At 44.2% G+C, this 22084-nt stretch overlaps 1 protein-coding gene across 1 annotated transcript; it reads left to right on the forward strand.

Moving 5' to 3' along the window:
* Positions 1-243: 243 nt before the first annotated feature.
* Positions 244-10271, forward strand: krt8 (keratin 8). Its single transcript, XM_088915096.1, has 9 exons — positions 244-818; positions 3386-3594; positions 4895-4955; positions 5396-5491; positions 6012-6176; positions 6744-6869; positions 7301-7521; positions 8092-8141; positions 9144-10271. Exons 1-9 carry the CDS (start codon positions 366-368, stop codon positions 9398-9400), a joined length of 1638 nt encoding a protein of 545 aa, XP_088771222.1. The 5' UTR covers positions 244-365; the 3' UTR covers positions 9401-10271.
* The last annotated feature ends 11813 nt before the right edge of the window (positions 10272-22084 follow it).

Consider the following 22084-nt stretch of genomic DNA (forward strand, 5'->3'; position numbering starts at 1 on the left):
AGCAAGAATCAATGTCTAACCTGTTGCCTTGCAAACAAGTTCCTCCAAGCAAAAGCAAAAGGATTGTGGGAAACCGAGAACAAAAAAAACAAAAGAGGGACTTGAGGCCAGGTAATCATTCCTGTTCCTGATTGGACCAGGTGTCAGATTACAAACCAAATCCAGCTCCTCCCCACTCAGAGCCACAGCCAATCAGAGCTGAGCTAGTCCCTCTTTTATCTGATATGAAATAAAAAGGGCAATAACAGCCTGCTCCTTGCTCTATCTGCCTGCATCTCTCTAAGACAGCAGAGCTGCCCCTGCCTGTGATTTGCCCACACCCCCTAAAAAGAAGCTTTTGCATCAGAAACTACTAATTGACAAAGATGTCCTACAAAGTAACCAAAACCTACAGCTCAAGTGCGTCCTCCGCTGGACCCAGGGGATTCAGCAGCTTCTCCTACTCGGGTCCCAGCGTGGCCAGGAAGAGTTACAGCGTCAGGAGCTCCTATGGTGGCTCCAACAGGGGCATGGGGGCTGGTTTTGGGGCCGGCGGCGGCGGCGGAGGAAGCTACATCTCCAGCTCCATGGCTTACGGAGGTGGCATGGGCCTGGGCTCGGGCATGGGCATGGGCACGGGCATGGGCATGGGCATGGGCCTGGGCTTCGGTGTAGGTGGAGGCGCAGGTGCCGTAGCTCCCATCACAGCCGTCTCGGTCAACAAGAGCCTGCTGGCCCCCCTGAACCTGGAGATCGACCCCAACATCCAGGTGGTCCGCACCCAGGAGAAGGATCAGATCAAGACCCTCAACAACCGCTTCGCCTCCTTCATCGACAAGGTGGGTCCCATGTGCTCTCTTTTTTTTTCATCTGGGGGTCCCTGAGCAGGGCAGGGGGGTGATTACACAGTAGAGGACAGGTGTACCTGTTTTAAAGGGATCCAGCAAAAAGGCACTTGACCAGATCCCTGGCAGCCCAGCTGAGTGACCACAGCACAGTTTGAGGCACTGTATGAAAAAGTCCAGGCAGGATGGTGTGTAGTTCACTTTGTTCCTAAGAGTCCAGTTATTCTGCAGATCAGGTGATGAGTTTCATGACAATCCAACCTAATGATGACTGAGCTCAGGAAAAGACAAAATATTTTTGCAGAGCTGCTGAAAAAAGTTTTAAACAGCAGCTGCTGCTTTAAGGCTTAATGGCTTACCAAGTAGTTTTCTGGAGCCTAAAAAAGGCAGTAAATTGTGACCATTAAAAGGTTTGGAGACATGTTAAATAGTTCTTAAACTTGTCTTTCACAACACAAGGAGGAAAACGTAATTGCTTCACTCTCTTGTTGCTTGTTATATCTGCTACGCTGTTGCTGTCTCGATAATTTGTGTGAGGTTTTCTGTGAGAGCCACACTTTGGAGCTAGACTGTAATTGCAGTGACGTATACTGCCCTGAAAGTATAACTGAATTGCAGATCAGCCCATTTCGGGCTTTGCCCAAAGGCAATCACAACATTGTATCTTTGTTTCCACGGCATGTACCATTTAAAATACACACCATTTCTCTTGTATTTGTAAGTTTTCTAAAATTCAGATATACTGTATGAAGGAATTATACTGTTAAATAAAGGCTTTACTATGGACCCCTGAAACCTAGTCTCTTGTCAGTGAGCAGGTTCAAACAGGGTTTTGATATAGTTGGCCCAAAAAGTCTTCTAAAGCTCGAGCAGGAGAAAAAAGGTTAGTGCATTGTGATCCATGTCGAACCAAATCCAGAACTCTGCCTTCCAAAGAGGACTCTGATGCATTACTAAGAAAACAGTATCAAAATGTCTTCTATTGTTGAACTAAAGATCGTGGAATCTAGAATTCCCTACGTTTTAAAATTGGGATTTTTTGATGAGCTAATACACGGCTGACCTGGGCCTCTTGTGGCTGTCCAGCTGTGCTGCTTTACCCTGGTAAAGCCAAGGGAGTGGTCATTCAGCATCCAGACCAAAAAAGGACAGGTTTAGGAAAGGCCTGTTACCGATCCTTTAAATTACAGCCTGCTGTGGACACAAAGAAATAATGGAAAACGTTTGCTTCACTGCCAACAAAAAGAATAATTCTTGAAATACAATCAAACATGGTAGGAGCCTAACCTACTAAACGTTTTGTGTATGAAGAAAGTCTGAACCAATATCCTGTTGTTTGTACAGTGCAATTATGTGCTGAAGACAGATGTGGAAACGTTTTGCTGTGCATTTTCTGCCTATGGCCAGGCACAGCTCTTCTCCCTATTTAGCTTTTGTATGCTTCCATACAATTATGCTGTCTTTTCCTGACATTTTTGGTTATAAACTTTTAATGGAACCTAAGATCTCCAATAACTAATTCATCTGCGTGTCCATAACAAGGGTGTGCTTTTGTTTAGTTTGCTCTGTACTTGTCATACCAGCTCGATACTTCCCCATGTTTTAACTTCAAACACACTTTCCTGTGGGACGAGGACTGTTACACAAGGAAGCCATAACACCTAACCACTTCAGAACGCGTGACCAATTATTCATAGAAATAGATTTAAACTAAACTTTTAATTATAAACTTGAACCTATTTTGTTGTCCAAAATCATCTGTAAAAAGAGTATAATAAAATGGCAGGAGTGGGCCAGTGTTTTTTTTTAAACTGAAGCAGGTGAATGCATTTCAGTCAGACAGCAAACTTCTGTTTACTTAGTTACTTAGTCAGCAACTAAACCTGAAGCTTTGCAGAAGGTGTGCGAGGCAGCCATTTAGAGGGGGCAGGGAATCCTTTGAGAAGGTTAACCTGTGACCCAGGTTGCTGGATGTCTGAATATTTTACCAAAATGTCAAGAGGTATCCCATCCCTCTCCTACAGAGCAGTGTAGAAGGCAGAAACCCAATCTGCTCTTACTGCCCTGCCCCCTCATTCTCCTTGATGCATGTTAACCATTTACCTGCCGGGCAACATTCCCTAGACCTCCCTAGAGCCGACACACCCAACAGCCCACCTCCCCCTTCTGAAATACCGCAATGCTAATGCAGCCAAACTGGGCTGGAAATGAGCAAACTCTGGACTCCAGGCTTAAAACTGGATTGTGACCGTTTTTCCATCCCCTTTGATCTGAAGGAACAGTCCAGAGGTCCCTGACAGGAGATAAAAAGACACAATCCTCACGGCCCCACCCAAAGAGAAAGATTTACCACATGGGTTTATTTCTTTGTGATATTTTTTAAATATATATTTTAAAGCTTTGTATACTCCTTATAAGCAGCCCAGTTTTGAGTGTATTTTTACATCCCAGAACAGGTGTTAGAAGAACACGTGGCAAAATCCAGCACACCTGCTGTGTTAGTTTTGGGGTGAAAATGCAAGTCAGGCACCAGACTGACGTCTCTCCCACTCACCCTGCAGGTGCGCTTCCTGGAGCAGCAGAACAAGATGCTGGAGACCAAGTGGAGCCTCCTGCAAGGCCAGACCACCACCCGCTCCAACATCGACGCCATGTTCGAGGCCTACATCGCCAACCTGCGCCGCCAGCTGGACAGCCTGGGCCAGGACAAGATGAGACTGCAGGCTGACCTCCAGAACATGCAGGGGCTGGTGGAGGACTTCAAGAACAAGTGAGCTCTTTCTCTGGGTCCCGGGTTGGGCTCCAGGGGCAAACCCAAGAGATTGTCTGTGTCATCTCAGGCCCAGGCTATATGAAACCACTCTGGTACAAAAGCATAAGGAATGGAGATTCTCCCTTAAGTGAAGCTCATGTGCTTTATGTACCAGGTGTAGACTTAAGGGATACTAAGGGAAACCTGACTAGTAGTGCTTTACACAACTGGCCAGGTGGCACTCCAAAGGGGATCTATACCTTTAACACATATGTAGCTCAAGGGGGAAACAAAACAACTAAGAAAAATAGCCCCCATGGAGACTTACCATACAACACATACATATATTATACATACATATATAATTGCCTACATAATAATGGCAATTACAAAGCACAATGTGCTCATAGTCTGCACCTTCGGGGTTGAGATAAAAGAGAAATGCCTGTAATTTAGGCTGAATCCTTAATATGTGTGCACTGAACTGCAGCGAGAATAATGGAAGAGACATTAGCGAATGCACACCACACCCATAGTTCAGCACCATAGCAGGCAGGTACTGCCACATCTCGCATGCTACCACAGCGCCCCCTACTGCCGACCATGCATACAACATGACAACATTTCTATGGCTACTGTTTTGACAAATTAATTGAAAATCCAAGTGGTAGCCACATCAAATAAGAATGGGAAAAAGATACAGCGAAAAAGACTGAGAGTGAAACTACTGTACTCCTTAGCCTGGGGTTCGATTTAAAATGCCACTTGTCCTTGGCAGAAAGATTGAGTCATGGAATATCAATTTCTCTCCATGCCTGGGTTATCCTATTTGAATATGATCTATGATCTAAGAGCTTTAGTTTCTAACAAAACTGAAAGACACGACTCTGAAATCCCACTGCTAGGTTAAGCTTGTTTTGGAGATTGATCTACTTAAAAACACTTGGGATGTATTGGTAGGATGTAGCAAAATCCAGATATAATTACTAATGAGATCTAACTTCCACCAACAGTGCAGCCGGAGCATCTTCAACACTGTAAGAGGGGTCTCAATACTGGGGAATCAGTTCTGCCCAGTGTAACACTCTGGGAGCTGGGTTAGAAAACACAAGGTCAACAAATCAACAAATCCTGCTCCAGAATAACTCGGGACGGGTTAACAATTTCATATTTCTGGAAGGGCTTGGAAAATCTCCTTATCCGTTTTAGGAACCCCCATGAGAAGTGCTGTTTCGATTAATGATCAAATTCCGCTTTCTGTTTCCAAACTGTTGCACCTGATCTGTTCTCAGCAGCCTCTCCTCCCTCTCTCCTCCAGGTATGAGGACGAAATCAACAAGCGCACAGAGTGTGAGAACGACTTTGTTCTGCTCAAGAAGGTCAGTGACAGAAAATACAGAAAAGCCTTGAAAACCTTATGCAGCTTCTTTTAGCCCCAATCCATTAGTTGTTTTTTGGAAAAGCTTTAGCTTCTGCTAATAAGAAAGTAAAAAATGCATCACATTATTCTACATCCTATTCCATATAATAATTATTATGGATATAATTACCATAGATAATGCAAAGTGGATAATTCAAAACAGGACATGCATGTGTTCTATGTCTAATTTAGAGCTATGAAGCATTTTTAGAATCGTGACCTTGGTCAGATTGAATCAGAACCCTGGATCACTGCAGAACCCATATGGGAAGCCCTGCATGCTGAGAGTCCATTTGCTTGACAGAAAAGCAGGCTTACAGCTTGTAGACACCTTGGCTGCTGCCAGCTGGCAGTGACAGGGAGACCCATGCTGATGGCCCCCTCTCTGCTCTTGTCCAGGATGTGGACGAGGCCTACATGAACAAGGTGGAGCTGGAAGCCAAGCTGGAGAGCCTGAGCGACGAGATCAACTTCCTCCGCCAGCTGTACGACGAGGTACCCTGACGCCGCAAAGACGCAGCTTCGCTTTGGAATGTTTGTTTTACAGCACTGGGTTTTCCAGTGGATCCTGTAACTCGCAGGCACTGAACAAATTTATTGGATATGCAAGAATCGGCCAAGAAGTACATCAACAATTCCAGAATTGATTGTTGCAACTGAAGCCTTCTTCTTCTAATTGACATCATATTGGTTCCACCATGTTAAATCAACAAGCCCAGCATGACGCATTGGTAAATTTTTCACCTCTTCCCAGAATGGAAGGAGTTACAACCCCCCCATTCTGTAAGGGGCATAAACCAACACAAAACCCTCTAACACGCACATTTGGCACCTGTTTACCCATTATACAGTTTACTTGGACCAGAGCATTCTGGGTAAAGTGCCTTGCTAGGTACCTTGTAACAGTTGTACAGCAGCATTGCGTACATACTGGAAAAGATCCCATGATGCTTGCAGAGTCCTGAAGTGTGTCGGTCACATTGAGTGCCATGCCCTCTCTGTTGTGTGCGTGCAGGAGCTGCGCGAGCTGCAGGCCCAGATCCAGGACACCTCCGTGGTGGTGGAGATGGACAACAGCCGCAACTTGGACATGGACTCCATCGTGGCTGAAGTGCGCGCCCAGTACGAGGACATCGCCAACCGCAGCCGCGCCGAGGCCGAGAGCTGGTACAAGACCAAGGTTAGTGCCCACACTTCTCTGCCAAAGGGCTTCTATGAGTCTGCTATTTAATTTCAGGCTATAACCACGTTAATATTGCCACCAGAGTTAGATCACTGCAATTCGTCTGGTTTAATCCATTCTCATTGAACAGCAGCTACTGCAGTTCTCAACACGAAGTGACACTTGTTTAGAAGCATTACCAACTTATAGCCTGAAGCATTAGAAGCATTCCGAACTTATACCAACTTATCACATCCCAGAGGCTAAGCAGGACTGGGCCTGAACAGAAATGGAATGGGAGACCTCTAAGGAAAATTAGGCATAAGTGGTGTTGCTGGACCAGAACACAAGAGCAGTCACCACTGACTGCAGTAGGAGGTGCAGTCCTTTGATCCTTTGTGTAAGACATTAATCCGAGAGCCTTAACTGCTTGGTTATTAAAAGATCCAACAGCTCTGTCTGAATTCCACTCTGGGCTTGCACAACCTGACCTAAAGTTCCCCCTTCATTGAAACTGTGGGCAACAGGATTCAAGCACTGTAACACGCTTGTAATGCAATGTAATCTGGTTTTGGCTCCTCACAGTATGAAGAGATGCAAGCATCCGCCGGCAAGTATGGAGACGACCTGAGGAACACGAAGACTGAGATCGCTGACCTGAACCGCATGATCCAGAGACTGCAGGCTGAAATCGAAGCCGTGAAAGGACAGGTGAGTCTTGAAATGTGCCCGGTACCGGCGGGCCATGCAAGATGCATGCTCAACCCTCCCAAGTTCTTGATCTGAATTTACTTACCCAAACATGGGATTGGGGAGTTCCTTGTCAAGAAATGTTGGAATAAGCAACAGTAAACTCTTATTGTCATATAGATTCTTATTGTGGAACTCAAGACCCTACAACCTTTACCTCCCCTTTCCCTTGAAAATTACTGACACTGCTACAGAAACGTCATCAGTAAAGCTTTTGTCTGAACCCCTTGGTTCAAGGTGGAAACTAGGGAAGAAATAAAATGAATGTTTGAGATCACAAGTGATATTCATTGTATACACAATCACTGTACTGTATAAAGTATTGACACCTCCTGGTCCCAACCCTGAAAGCCGCTGTAGCGTCCTGTCATGGCTTGTCTCTGTCTGCTTAGCGCGCCAACCTTGAGGCCCAGATCAGGGAGGCCGAGGAGCGCGGGGAGCTGGCGGTGAAGGACGCCAAGGCCAAGATCAAGGACCTGGAAGACGCCCTGCAGAGAGCCAAGCAGGAGATGGCCCGCCAGGTCCGCGAGTACCAGGACCTCATGAACGTCAAGCTGGCCCTGGACATCGAGATCGCCACCTACAGGAAACTGCTGGAAGGAGAGGAGAGCAGGTGAGCTCCTGAGCTCGCCGTTTATGAACCATTCTACTCTTGCAGCCTCCATCCATGGAGGAACGGTGAAAACGTCTTGCGTCTTTATCCCAAAAACAATACCCGAAGGTCATTGTTTCAATGTTAAAAATGTCAACCAACCCCAATTTGGGTTCAAGACTCAAGTGGAACAGGTGCATCAGTGTGTAAGGACCACTTTCTCCTTATTGGTATAACTTTTCTGGCACCTTACAAAAGATGTTGGGACTGTGCGCAGTCCTTTATGTGAAAGACAAGCACATAACTCCTGTTACATACGTCTTATTTTTAGAGAAGAAATTGTGAAGAGAAGATGATAGTCAATACCAGTGTGTTTTTATCCTGAGAAATGTTTCCATTTCAGTCGCATTGGACAGTTAAATTTTGTACATGAGAAGGTGAGGAGTGTGTGTTTTCACACAATGCTTCTGACATCACACAATATCTGTAAGGGTAACCCTCAGATTCAAGATGCTGGATTAATCATCTTTATTTTTTAAGCTCACTGAAATGTTTCCTAATGCTTATCGAGATGATGTCTCTTCCCAACAGGTTGGCATCTGGAATCCAAGCCATCAACATCACCAAACAGAGCTACGCCCGTAAGTGACCGATACTTTTACTTTCTCACTTTGAGGAATCAGCTATTTTATCTTATTCTTTTTACAGACAGCATTACACATTGTCCTAGAGTGTAACCTAGCTGGCACTAACCTACCCAGAAATCAGTATTATCGATCAATGAGACTTGGGGAACAAGAGCTCTCGTGATATTGGCTGCTTGGAGACAATGAAACACACCATAGTGTACGTGAACTCTACACATATGAATGTGATTTCAGGCCTTCCTCAGGACAGGACACTGAAATTTCCCACACCAAGAATGAGACATTTTTTAATTGCTTCAGTTGCATGGCTGCAAAGCAATTTATTTTTCTCCACGCAAGCAGCTGTGACGCTGTCCTAGCAAAGGGGAAAGGAACATGGATCAGAATAGGGATGCTTTTTCGGAAACGACCTGCTGGTGGCCCCAAAAACAATTTTACACCAGAACTAAGAACCTTTTTGAAAGCCGTTACCCCCATTGACAACTAAGCAGTCAAACATAAACATCAAAGGATTTTTAGAGCGATTTGTTACCAAAAAAAACATCGGTAATCCACCCACATGCGAACGAATAAACCGACTAGAGAGCTCACTTTATTAGCCATATACAGTTTCTTGCATTAGGAATTTGTCTTTTCACATATCCCAACTTGCTCTCCATGAGACACACAGACTGGGAGAGAAGCTTGGGGTCAGAGCACAGGGTCAGCCATTTATACTGCCCCCCGGAGCAGCTGGGGTTAAGGGCCTCGCTCAGGGGCCCAACGGAGTAGGATTCCTCTGCCGGCCGCGGGATACGAACTGGCAACCTTCCAGCCACAGGCGCGGATCCTTAGCCACAGTGCCACTGTACAACCAAAAGGACCTTTTTATAAAAGTTAGGCCTTGAACATTCAAGATTAGCTCAAGGGAAGTGGCGGATGGCCTGATCTTTCCTGGCACAGGAAGGTTTGGGCCCCAGATTTGAACCTGCTCTTCCTGTGTTCCGCTCTTCCCAGCGAGCTACAGCTCCTTCAGCTCCTTCCCCCTGGAGAGCGCGGGCAGCACCTACAGCAGCAGTTATAGCGGCGGCTACGGTGGCGGCTACGGCGGCGGCTACAGCGGCGGCTACAGCAGCGGCAGTGGGCGGGGCTTCAGCAGCGGCAGTGGGCGGGGCTTCAGCACCTCCCAGAGCAAGAAGAACGTTGTGATCAAGATGATCGAGACCACCAACGGCACGGTGGTGTCCGAGTCCTCCGAAATCCTCAAGGAGTAGATGTCCCAGTTCCCTAGACCCGTGGCCTGTGGCCGCCCCCCACCTCTCCCTCTCCCTCTCCCTCTCCCGGGCTCTCCTCCCACAGCCAGGCTACCGATTCCACAAGGAGGTCCACCTGCACCCCTCCCACAACCTCCGAATTCACACTGATGGTCTGGCTGGGGGAGGGCCTTGGCTATGCAGTCCCTGCTCATGTAGAATCCAGGCACCAACAGACATTACTCCCAGGACACCCCAGAAAAAGTGCCCTGAAAATTTCTGTCGTAGGAAGTGAAGGAAGCCAAACGATAATGGTGCTCTGGGCTAAACCTTATTCACTCACTCCCGCCTCAACACCCCAGCATCCCTCATAGATAAAAGGGAATAAAATATGAAATTACTGATCTAGGCTGTTTGGTTTTCTTGCGCCGGAATCTTCACTGCAGTTGTTAACCTCTCTTCTACAGCAATAATCAACTGCTAGGAAGACCAAATATGTCTCATCAAAAGTGTACTTTTCTTCTCCCGTCCTATGCTTAAATCTTATCTTCTGTTTACAACCATAGAGAGCAATAAAGCTAACCTACCAGCAGCCCACCTAAAGAAACGGTTCGGGGCTTTTCATTGCCGGAGATGAGACAGATCTGGCCAATCACCACAGTCTTTACAAATCGGTTCTGCCACTGTGAGGTACCAGCTGTGGACGATTTTGATCTCGGTAACAAGTGTGTTCTTACTTTTGCATCGCAGTGTTTTGGCTTTCATGTTTTTTCTTGTTGTATTTTTTCATGATGCACAGCTTTGTGTGCGTCGAGTCAGTTTTTGTACAAGTTGTGCTTTGACCTTTTGGCTTTTCTTACCACCAATAAAGGTCATCACTGTTGAAACAAAAGCATGCTGTCTTGTGGGTTTGTAAGTGTGCTGTGTATCCTGTAATAGCCCAAATTTTATTAAAATTGTTTTTAAAAACACTTGAATGGCCTACTCTTCCTGTACGTGGATCCGTTCACAAAATTTACATTTTTCATCTTTCTGAAAAACCCTTAAAAAGAGACTTTAAATGCAGCCTAGTTTGTCGTTGTAGCTTTACACAGAGCATTTGCATTTACTGCACTTGCCCCACAAGAAAAAAAAGCTTGACATTAAAAAATGCTGCTTGGAATCAGATTCTCAAGCAATGTTGGTGGGGGGTGCTGTACGGAAGCTGGGTGCAGCGCTGATCTGCTTTCCTGACTTCCATGCAGCCTCAACAGAGCGATTCAAAAGAGCACTCCTTTTCTACAAGTTTCTGCCTAAGCAAATACAAATCTGCAATGAGTGAATCCTTGACCGTATTTGTAACTGCACAAATGACCCCAGAGTCACTGATCAAGATCTGATGGAACAATCTGTACTGTTAAGTATTAAAAATGAAAATGCAGAGGGTCATAAGATGCACCATTATTAACCTTTTAAAATAGTGGAAAGGTTGGATTCAGATCAGTGTAGTACTGCATACGGGACCTATTCACAATGGCATTGATGATATACAAGTTGGTCCACCTTGATGTCGGGTATATTACTGTGGCCATTTGTATCAATACATTACAGACTGGATTGAGCCCATTTTCTTCTATGTCTTGTTATCCAATACAGTACTGCATCCCTTTCTGACTCAACAGATAATGATGTCATACAGTGCATCTGTGCCCATTGTCATTAATACCTCAGAGAATATGGCTGCCACTGCTGTGCTAGACTTGAGAACTGCCAGCACAAATTCATTATTTTGAGTACGGGAGGGTCATGGTACACTTATCTAGTGCTTTTCTGGACACTCCACTCAAAGCGCTTTACAGGTAATGGGGACTCCCCTCCACCACCTGGATGATGCAACGGCAGCCATAGTGCGCCAGAACGCTCACCACACACTCTCAGTGGGGAGGAGAGCAGAGTGATGAAGCCAGTTCAGAGATGCTGATTATCGGGAGCTCATGATTGGCAAAGGCCAGGATGCCAGGGATAACCTCGGATCTGATCTTGCAGCCACAACTACAAAGGTCTCCCTCTCCTCACTTTCACCTGGTGCACTGAAAAACAATGTATTTCAATGTGTATTTAAAACTGAGAACAGGAGGCACTTCTTTGCCCATTTGCTGGTGAGATGGTGAAACAAGCTGCCTACCCATTTTGTTAAAGCTGATATCCTGCCTGGCTCCTCAAGAAACCAGGATGACACACTGACATTGGTCGCGAACATCCAAACAGGCTGGATGGGACAAATGTCCTCCTCTCCTTCGTCAGCAGACTGATGTTCTTAGAAGTGGGGTCCATTCACCGAGACGGTGCCTGTGAGGTCGGCTCATGGCTCAGTTCGCAGGTCACAGTGTATTCCTGTACTTGCGCTGTGGCTGCGTGTGGTGACACAGTCCCGATTTGCAGCCTCACACGATGTTTAACATCGTGAAACTGCATTCAGAAAGAGACGGTGGACAAGAGCTTAAGTGAGATAGGCTCAATATGGAGACTATAAAATCCTATTCACAGAGCAAGTTTTTTTATTGTTTAAACAACTTGTGAAAAAATATTGCTCAATATACTGTACCGGTCAAAGCAGCTAGATTTTAAAAGCACTCATTCATCACGACCCGAGTAACCGGTAACTGAGACATTCTAGTGATTCCGGGATACAGAACACCAATACTTATGTATTGGTGAAACAGATTTCTGGGATGCACTACAAGATGTCGCATGGGTTTAATGTGTTGGCGCATCTCCCAGTCCCTGGGTCGAAGTCCTCCAGGAATGTTGGCAATTCCCAAAGGATCCATCCATCCCTGCATCTCCAAACACAACCCAATGCTTACCCTGAACCCAACCCTATCCCTAGCTTTACCCCACCACTCATATACCTCACCACACAGCACTTACTGCTCACCTGTAGTACACTGCTACTCTTCTAAAGGATTACTATACTGAAGGCCAAAACACACATGTGCTTGATGCCAAAAGCCAGTTTTCACCTTTTTTTTATCTACTGCATTTATTTTAATTGTAAAGCACAAATAAATTATGAGGAATGTTAACTTCAATAAATATTGAAAGTTAGTGGTTAAAGCACTGTTAATCAGCGCTCTAAAGCTCTTTCGTGTGTCAACAGTGAAATGGAGGATTCTTTGTATTGTAATGCCACCCTGGAGCCACCAGAGTGAGCCAAAACACTACAAAAGCCGGCTCTTCCGTTTGTAAAACAGCAAAAAATTGAGGATGGCCCTCACTCCTGGTCACAATCCCAGCTTCTGGGCTCTTCTGCTTATATACAGTGCCATGCAAAAGTATTCATCCCCCCTGGACTTTTTCACATTTTATTGTGTTACAGCACAGAACCTTGATGTATTTAACTGAGACTTTTTGCCACTCATCAACACAAAGTACTCTATAATGTCAAATTAAAAAAAAAAATCCAGACATTTTACTAAATTAATTAAAAATAAAAAACAGAAAATAATTGAATGCATAAGTATTCACTCCCTTGCTTTGCACACCTAAATTACCTGTGAAGTGACCAACTCTCTTCTCCAAGTCACATCATTACTTGACGGGAGTCCACCTGTGTGCAGTTGAGGTGTTCCTGATGATTTCAGAATAAATACACCTGTGTCTGGGAGCTTCCCCACTTAGTGCATTTCCAAGGAAACACTGCACCATGAAGACCAAAGAACATTCCAAGCAGATCAGAGACCAGGTTCTTTAAAATTACCAGTCAGGATATAAGAAAATTTCAAAGGCATTGAATATACCTTGAAGCACAGTGAAGGCCATCATTAAACAGGTGAGGAAAATATGGAACAGCTGTGAATCTGCCCAGAACTGTCCGTCCTCCAAAACTGGGTGTCCAGGCAAGAATCTGTAAGGGAGGCCATCAAGAGGCCTATGGCAACTCTAAAGGAGTTAGTCCTCCATGACGGAGATGGGAGAAACTTTGCATGAGACAACAGCACACACACTTCATAAATCTGGCTTATACGGAAGGGTGGCAAGAAGAAAGCCTTTGTTGGGGGAAAAAAAACTCATATCTCGGCTTGAGTTTGCCCAAAGACATGTGAGAGACTCAACAATCAAAGATTCTATGGTCTGATGAGACCGAAATTGAACTTTATTTGGCGCAAACCTAACCGCACATCACACTGAGAACACCATCCCTACCAGTGACGCATGGTGGTGGCAGCATCATGCTTTGGGGATGCTTCTCTGCAGCAGGGACTGGAAAACTCATAAAGATAGAAGGAAAAATGGATGGAGCTACGTACAGAAAAATACCGGCGGAAAATATCCTGCGATCTGCAAGAGCACTGGGACTTGGAGGACGATTCATCTTCCAGCAGGACAATGACCAGAAACATACAGCAAAAGCCACACTGGAGTGGCTTAGAACTAAAAAGGTTAATGTCCTGGAGTGGCCCAGTCAAAGCCCAGACCTCAATCCAACTGAGCATCTGTGGAATGACTGAAAAATTGCTGTTCACAAACAGTTCTGATCCAACTTGATGGAGCTTGAGCACTTTTTGCTAAGAAGAATGGGCAGAAATTCCAGTGTCAAGATGTGCAACGCTGATGGAGACTTACCCAAAGAGACTGACAGCTGTAATTGTTACCTAAGGTGGTCCTACCAAGTATTAACTCTGGGAATACTTATGCATTCGATTATTTTCTGTTTTTTATTTTTAATTTAGTAAAATTTCTGGATTTTTTTTCCACTATGACATTATAGAGTACTTTGTTAATGAGTGGCAAAAATTCTCAGTTAAATACGTCATGGTTCCATGCTGTAACACAATAAGTCCAAGGGTGGTGAATACTTTTGCAAGGCACTGTATCGCCATTCTGTGCGTTTTGTGCCTCCTGGGTGGCGGAGTTCTCTGTACACTTAATGAACAATTTATTACAATTTATTTGCAGGCAGCTGCTTCTGTTATTTATGATATTCTATTTCAGGCTTCATATAAGTCCTTAGAAGCAGTTATTATTATTATTATTATTATTATTATTATTATTATTATTATTATTATTATTAGGGGATGTCTCATAGATGAGGCTACAGTATTTCAACATTTGAGATGAAAACTTCTGCCTCAAAATATCATAACCAGCGCTCCAATCATATTTCCTTCAGTCCATTATAGAACATATTGAAGGGGGCCTTTAACTGATCCGTTGATGGTGTCCAGAGATTGTTTTGGAAACTGGTTCTTGTTCACATTCAGGGAATGAGAGTGACCCGAGCCTGTGAAGAAACATATTTGGCTGGCTGGCCTGACTGCAGTCAAAAATCCGTCAGTGCAGTGTTGGGAATTGCTGCTCAAAAAGTCTAGACCTTGTTGCAAGTGGGCTCCAAGCCCTATAATAATTACTTACACATATACAGGGCTTTTCTGGACACTCCATTCAAAGTGCTTAACAGGTAAAAAGCATTTTACAGGTAGTGGGGACTCACCTCCACCACCGCCAATGTGCAGATCCCACCAGGATGATGTGATGGTGCGCCTGTATGCTCACCACACACCCGCTGTCAGTGGAGAGGAGAACATCATCAGACAGTAATCAGAGTCGGAGGAAAGAGAGAACAGGAGTAACACTGACCAGAACAGGTGAGGTGGTTTGTTTGCTATGCAGAATGGTTGTATTTAGTTTTAGCTATTAATAAAAATAAGCATTTTCCCCAGAAAAAGTCACTTGAGGGCACAAGCCACCATAAACTTATTTATTGAAAAAAATACTCAAAAACTTCTTGCGATTAAAGAAGTAGTTACCATTTTGAAAAAAATGTACTTACAAATAAATACAGGAAAAAAATGCAATCTGTTAAAAACACAAAACTAAGCCTTTTGAAAAAGTTCCAGCCTTTAATACAAGCTTACAACAGAAATTACCTTTTTTGAATACATTGTTTTTAGTCATTTTAGTGTTTTGAGGTTTTCGCAGAAAAAAACAAAGTATGTTTACTTGAAAACTGATTAAGACAACAAGAATCCCAAAACAAACATCCTTGAAATTATGACTTAGTTTATAGAAGAGAGAGGCACTACAACAAGTTCAGACAGCACCAGGCTCTGTAAGGAAATTCTGGCTTAAATAAACTGAAAAAAACAGTTGCTTGAGAACTATCCTGTAAACTGGTTTGAGTACAAAAAACACCCCTGTCTAAATATGAGGCAAAATTCAGCAGCGCAGTGTCTGAGTGTTGGACTACAGTGTGTTCAGTACTTGGTGCTAGTGTGCTGGGCTATGTGTACAGCAGCTCAGTGTCAGAGAGTTGGGTGGCAGAGTATTCAGTAACTCAGTGTCAGTGCTGGGCTGCAATTTGTTCAGTACTTCAGGCTGCAGAGTGTTCAGTGAGACAGTGTCAGTGTACACTGGGCTACAGTGTGTTCAGTAACTCGGCAGCAGTACACTGTGTTGCAGTGTGCTCAGTACTGCAGTGACAGTACACTGGACTGCAGTATGATCATTACTTCAGTGACAGTATGCTGCAGTGTGTTCAGCAACAGTGTCAGTGTGCTAGGCTGCAGTGTGTTCAGTTCTTCAGTGTCAGTGTGCTTGGCTGCAGTGTGTTCAATGTCGGAGCTGGGGTGCAGTGTGTTCAGTACTTCAGTGGCAGTGTGTTACAGTGTGCTCAGTACTGCAGTGACAGTACACTGGGGTGCAGTATGATCATTACTTCAGTGGCAGTGTGCTGCATTGTGTTCAGTACTTCAGTGGCACTGTGTTGCAGTGTGCTCAGTACTGCAGTGACAGTACACTGGGCTGCAGTATGATCATTACTCCAGTGACAGTGTGCTGCGGTGTGTTCAGTAACACTGTCAGTGTGCTGCAGTGTTTAGTACTTCAGTGTCAGTGTGCTTGGCTGCTGTGTCAAAGAACAACGGCTATAAAATTAAGTCATTGATGCCAGCAGGTAAAATTCTGAATATCCCAAATTTGCATAATACACAGCAAGAAGAAACTGGAGGTGTGAAAGTGACAACCTGCCAGAATAGGTGTGGGAGCCCCAATCTGGCAAGCCACTCACAAAGCGGTGCCTGCAGGACTGATTATTGACTGATTGTGTGACAAGAGATCTTGAAGAAGGTATGCAGATGATGAAAGCAAATTTACAGGCAGTGCCTTGGCTAACATACTGTACAGTCTCTATAATACCATGATACAAACTTCTATTGCCATAAAACCTCTTCACACTCCTAGTTTTTCAATGTGCGTGCTTCTACTATGCCACTGTTCTCCTTGGAAGCCTATTGTTACAGACATTATATACAAATATAAAATTCACTCTCTGCGGGATGTAATTCTGTTTTTTTTTTTAGTTAATTAACAAAAAACGTTTATTGTGCAGTTTCAATCCAGCTTTAGCTAATTGGATTTGAGTGACAAATGTAAAAAAAAAAAAACATGAACACTGAAAAGAATAGAAACGCCCTAACTTATGGAGTAAGAAAATGTATTTAAAACAGTGGAGGGCCCTTTGCATGAACTACAAACGCTGATTTTTGCATACTGGGAGGGCTGCTTTCCTGTGCACTGGAAACACACCCAGTGAGGGCTTCTCTCACTCACTGGGCCTGCACAGGCACCTCAGCTCTCCACAGTATGAAGACCGGCACAGCAGCAGCAGCAGCAGCAGCAGCAGCAGCAGCAGCTCGGCGGGGGGGGGCGCACAAGAACACTTTCAAGAGACCCCTGTCTGAGTTAACTGGGACACCTTTTGCAGAGGATAATTTTGAAGAAAATAATAAAAAGCTTAGTAGACAAGCAAGCAGGTTTCGGGCTTCACCTGATGCACTGTGCCAGAGTGCTGTGGCATTCAGAAGCAATCTACTGTAGACAGCAAGAAATGGCCTTATAGCTAAAGGCCCTATGTACAGTAAATGAATGGTAGGTGTGTTAGAACTGGTTTAGAAGGGATGTCCGTTTTGTTTTTGTCAGAGATAAACTGATTTTAAGATTGCATTTGCTTTTACCTGGGCTTGCTATCTTGTGTTTTAGATAGATAGATAATGGTTTATTAATCCCGTAGGGAAATTGATGTGTTACAGCAGTCCAGCCCAAGACAAGCAAAAACAGACATCAGAATAGTTATAAAACAAAAGACAACAAAATAAATAAATACATAGGTGTGTGCAAAATGTGATGATCATAGTCACTGTAAAAACAATAAAATATGTGCAAAATGTGCATAGGTTTATACAGACTGATTGTCCAAAACGTACAATGGAGCAAACATGCTGTCCATAGACGAGCAAACGAAGGGCTACTAGTCCTAGCCTTATACACCCTGACAGCCGCCGGGAGGAAAGACCTGCGGAAACGTTCCCTTGAACACCGTAGCTGGAGCAGGTCTGAACTGGGTGTAAGCAGGGTTGTGGGTACTTGCAGAGCCACAGATACTCTTGCACAGTTCTTAGGTGGAGCAGCGTCTTTTGCCGTCTTGTGTGTGACCCTCTGTTCCCAATGTCACTGATCTTGCTGCACAACTCTTCCTTCAAAACCTTCTGCTGCAAAGCTAATTCTGACATGCTTATCCAAGGAAAAACATCTCTGCCTAGATTTTGGACAATCTTTTTTTATTGCATGTAACACCTTGTTGGTGGTCAAAGCCTTTACATAAACAGAGTGCACCACTGCGTTCTCAGTCAGTCTACCTAAGAACTGTGCAAGAGTATCTGTGGCTCTGTAAGTATCCACAACCCTGCTTACACCCAATTCAGACCCCAGATCTTACCACTAAGCCGTTCTCTAACTCCAAACATTAACCCCAAAACAGTCTGGCACATATATAAACTGGATATATTAAACAAAATGTGTAAGAAGAAAAATCAGCAACTTACTTTAAATCGAGGTAAAGAAGAGAATCTTTGTGGTTGGAGACTGATTTTGCTCTGGAGCAAAATGCATGAAAAGTTGCCCCAACCTGGCAATTTTGAAAAAGTAAAAAACAGGATATCTCTAAATCCCTGGATATTCTAAAGTATGTCATAACAGCAAGGCACCATACTGCTTTAATTAGGTTTTTGGGGAATGGCCTGCAATCCAAGAAACTGTTGTTTGCAATCTTGCACTCTTGCCATGAAAAGATAAGCAATTTGCCCTTTAGGCGTCCCAGCAGCCTTTTCTCTCCCCCTCCTGTCTCTCTCATCCACACCTGTGGCGATGCCAGCTGATTTTCTGCAGAATGCCCGAAACAACGTGATCTGCACTGAGGTGGCAGGTGAAGTAGGCTTTGCAGAAATAATACAAATACTGATATCAAGATTTGGTTGTCGGATTTATGTCTGTAGAACTGCTGCAAATAATTCCCACACCCTGTATTGTGTGTCCCCACTGCACGGCAGCTGGCTTGATTTTCAATACATTTTCTGTGCCCATCAGACCCCAAACAATGCCACCACACAATGATTTCAGAGTACATTGAAGAAGGAAGCTTTTAAAATTTGCAATAAATTCAGAAGAAAGAAGCTAATGCATTTAAACCTTTGTTGAAACCTGTTGAGTCATTCATGTGAGGTAGCTATCAATATTAAATGACACTGCATGAGATAATACACTTACAAAACACAACTCGATAATTTTCCTTTTTTCCAATGACCTGTGCAGTATACAGTATTATAAGCACCCTAGCACATGTCTCTAAAAATCAGAAGTTACAATTCAAGAATTCAATACATTATTGCCATTCCGATTGGAATGTACCCCAGAGCAGCCCAGAAGCAACAATTTTACATTTACATATACACAGTACACATTATTCAATCAGTCAATCTTAAGCTCTAGTTTAAGATTTTAAAAAAGTTATTATTCACTCCCATCTGATGCTTGTCAATCAAGACCTATATGCTGAGGTGCTTAATGTTGAGGTACCTTCATAAATAGAGGCAACAAGGGGAAGATCACATCCGATGATCTTGGGTACTGCGTGAACGGCCAGCTGTCTCCTCTCTGAGACACTTGTATGGTCGTACCACACTGTTATCGAGAAGGTGACTGCGCTCTCTATCACAGGTCTATAGAAGTGTATCACTTCTCCCTCATTAAATCAGAAATTCCTCAGTGGTCATGGAGGGACAGCCTCTGATGGGCTTTTGGTGTTAACTTCTCACGTCAGTGAGCAGCAGGAAACATTAGTCTACTCCCTCCACAGGCTGGCCATTAATAACAAGTGGTCATAAATCACCTCCGCTCTTTTGTCGTGCCAATGTTAAGCTCCAAATAATTCTCATTACACCACTTGGCCAGTGCACTGAACTCACTTCTATATACTGTTTCATCTTTGTTGGTGATCAAGCCCACCAATGTTGTGTCATCTGTGAATGTTATTATTTTTACTGAATCGTAAAAAAGAGACACAATCATTCATGTATAATGAGTCAAGGAGTGGTGACAGTACGCAGGCTCGGGGCCGCCAGAGTCACAGAATTAGAAATCATGTTACCCATCTTCACCGACTGCTTCCCATCAGACAGAAAATCTAGGATCCAGTGGCACAGGGACTGGCTGATGCTCAGGCCCTGAAGCTTATCAAACAGCTTTAGAGATCGGCACAATTGTATTAAGTGCTGAGCTGTAGTCAATGAACAGGACCTATGCATATGTAGTGGCAGGGTCCTCAAGGTGTCAGAATAAAGGCAGACAGAAACAGCCTATGGATCTTTTGGCCCAGTACGTGAACTGGTAAGAGTCCAGCTCAGTACTGACGAGATGGTTACAAACCACTCGCTGAAAAACTTTCATAACTGAGGTCAGAGCCACGGGCCTATAATCATTCGGGTTGCTGACACCGGCTTTCTTAGGCGCTGGAATAATCACTGTAGATTTAAAACATGCAGGAACTTTACACTGTTTAAGAGCCCTATAAAACTATCACTAAAAACAGGGGGGAGCTGGTCAGCACAGCACGTAAGAGTCTCTGTGCACACAAGATCAGGCTCTGCCGCCTTCCCGCCATGTTGTTTGCATTGCAGCAGTGTAGCAGCGGAATCGGCAGTGAACAATACATTTGTTTTCCTTTTCATGACACTATAGTTCATAGGCGATTTTTCAGGAAATAAGGTTCAAGGCAGCTGTTTAATCAGCCGGAGAGGTGTCATCAAAGCAGCAGATGAAACTGCAGTTACTGCAGTACGGAAAACAACTGCACCCATGTTTGAAAAATTCAAATATTAACGTCTGAGAGGGTTCATTTTCATTTTTCATTTTCATTTTTGTGTTCGTTATTTGAACGAAATAAATTAATGAAAATATATAAATGTATTTTCGTTTTTGGTATGCTTGCATGAGCATGACGACCTTAACTTGACGCAGCTTCTTAATTCAGCTTGAGAGAAGGCAAATGGTTTTGCTCTGGCTGACGTGGGTGGTTTTCATGTGTGCAGTGCAGGTGTCAACAGGACAATTGGCATCGTGAAATGAAAGCATTGGCACCCTTTTCCTCAGAAACGATTTAGAAATGTTTTCTTTCCCTTTCTTCGTTAATTAGGCGTGAAGCTAAGCAGAAGACTAACATTTTATGAAAGGTCACAGCGCAAACTTGTTCTCGTTTTACATTAGGAAAACAAAATTATACTATTCAAAGAGATAATCGGGTAGCACAGGGGTACAGTGGTTGGTATTACTGCCTCCCAGCGCTGGGGCCCTGGGTTCATTCCCAGTCCTGGGGTGCTGTCTGACTGGAATAGTTCGTATGTTCTCCCTGTGTTTCCTCTGGGAGCTCCAGTTTTCTCCCACAGTCCAAAGACATGCTGGCCAGTTAAGTGCCTTCTGGGAAAATTGGCCCTGGTGTGAGTGTGTTTGTGTTTGTGTCTGTGTCTGGCCTGTGATGACTGGCATCCCGTCCAGGGTGTACCCCGTCTTGAACCCGCTGCATGAATAGCGGGATAGACTTTGGCTCCCCCCAAAAATCGAAAGAAGTGGTTACTGAATGGATGGAAAAGAGAATATTACATTCAATTACTAGTTGTGATGGGCTGGCACCCTGTTCAGGGCTTATCCTGTCTTGTGCCTGTTACTTTCTGGAATAGGCTCCATCTCCCTCGCAGCCCTATACTAGATAAAGCAGTTAGAAAATGGTTGGATGGAAGAAATCTATAAGGTTCAAGGTGTTCTGATTCAGCTTTTTAAGGAATGGCTACAAAAATAAACAATGCTATAAAAAAGACATCTTTCCACCTTGGGCTTTTCGTTTGGAACTTGCAAGTGCACTTTACTCTAAGCCTGTGGAGCCCGTGTGTCGGTCATGATGTAGTAGTCTGGCAATGAGAAACATGTGGTTAGAGCGACCCCTGCAGGGCAGCGGGGAGCAGAGGGCACTGTGTTCTAGCTATTGCTCTCACAGCTTGGTAATAATGCCATTAAGCACTGTCTTTCCAAAACCTTGGGGCTAATCTTAAAGCTCATAATAATAACTGAATTAGCTGGCATGGAATCTCAAATTTCTATTGTCATAGAAATGCGTCAGACCTCTAAGTCTCTCTGACAGGATGCGGTCTGGAACAGTTCAATGTGGAAAGCTCAGCTCACCATGGGAGTTTAGGTTTGAACTGAGAGTGACAGCACTCAGAAAAATAATTATCGGTTTTACTCGGGGTGCGGCCAGATGGAGATTTGGTGAACGGATTGTTGCATTCACTACAATTTTTCTTGCAAAGACGGCTTCCCTGGGCAGTACATATCAGTGCC

The sequence above is a fragment of the Atractosteus spatula genome, chromosome 1, assembly GCF_055471065.1.
Source record: "Atractosteus spatula isolate fAtrSpa1 chromosome 1, fAtrSpa1.hap1, whole genome shotgun sequence".
Lineage (NCBI taxonomy): Eukaryota > Metazoa > Chordata > Actinopteri > Semionotiformes > Lepisosteidae > Atractosteus > Atractosteus spatula.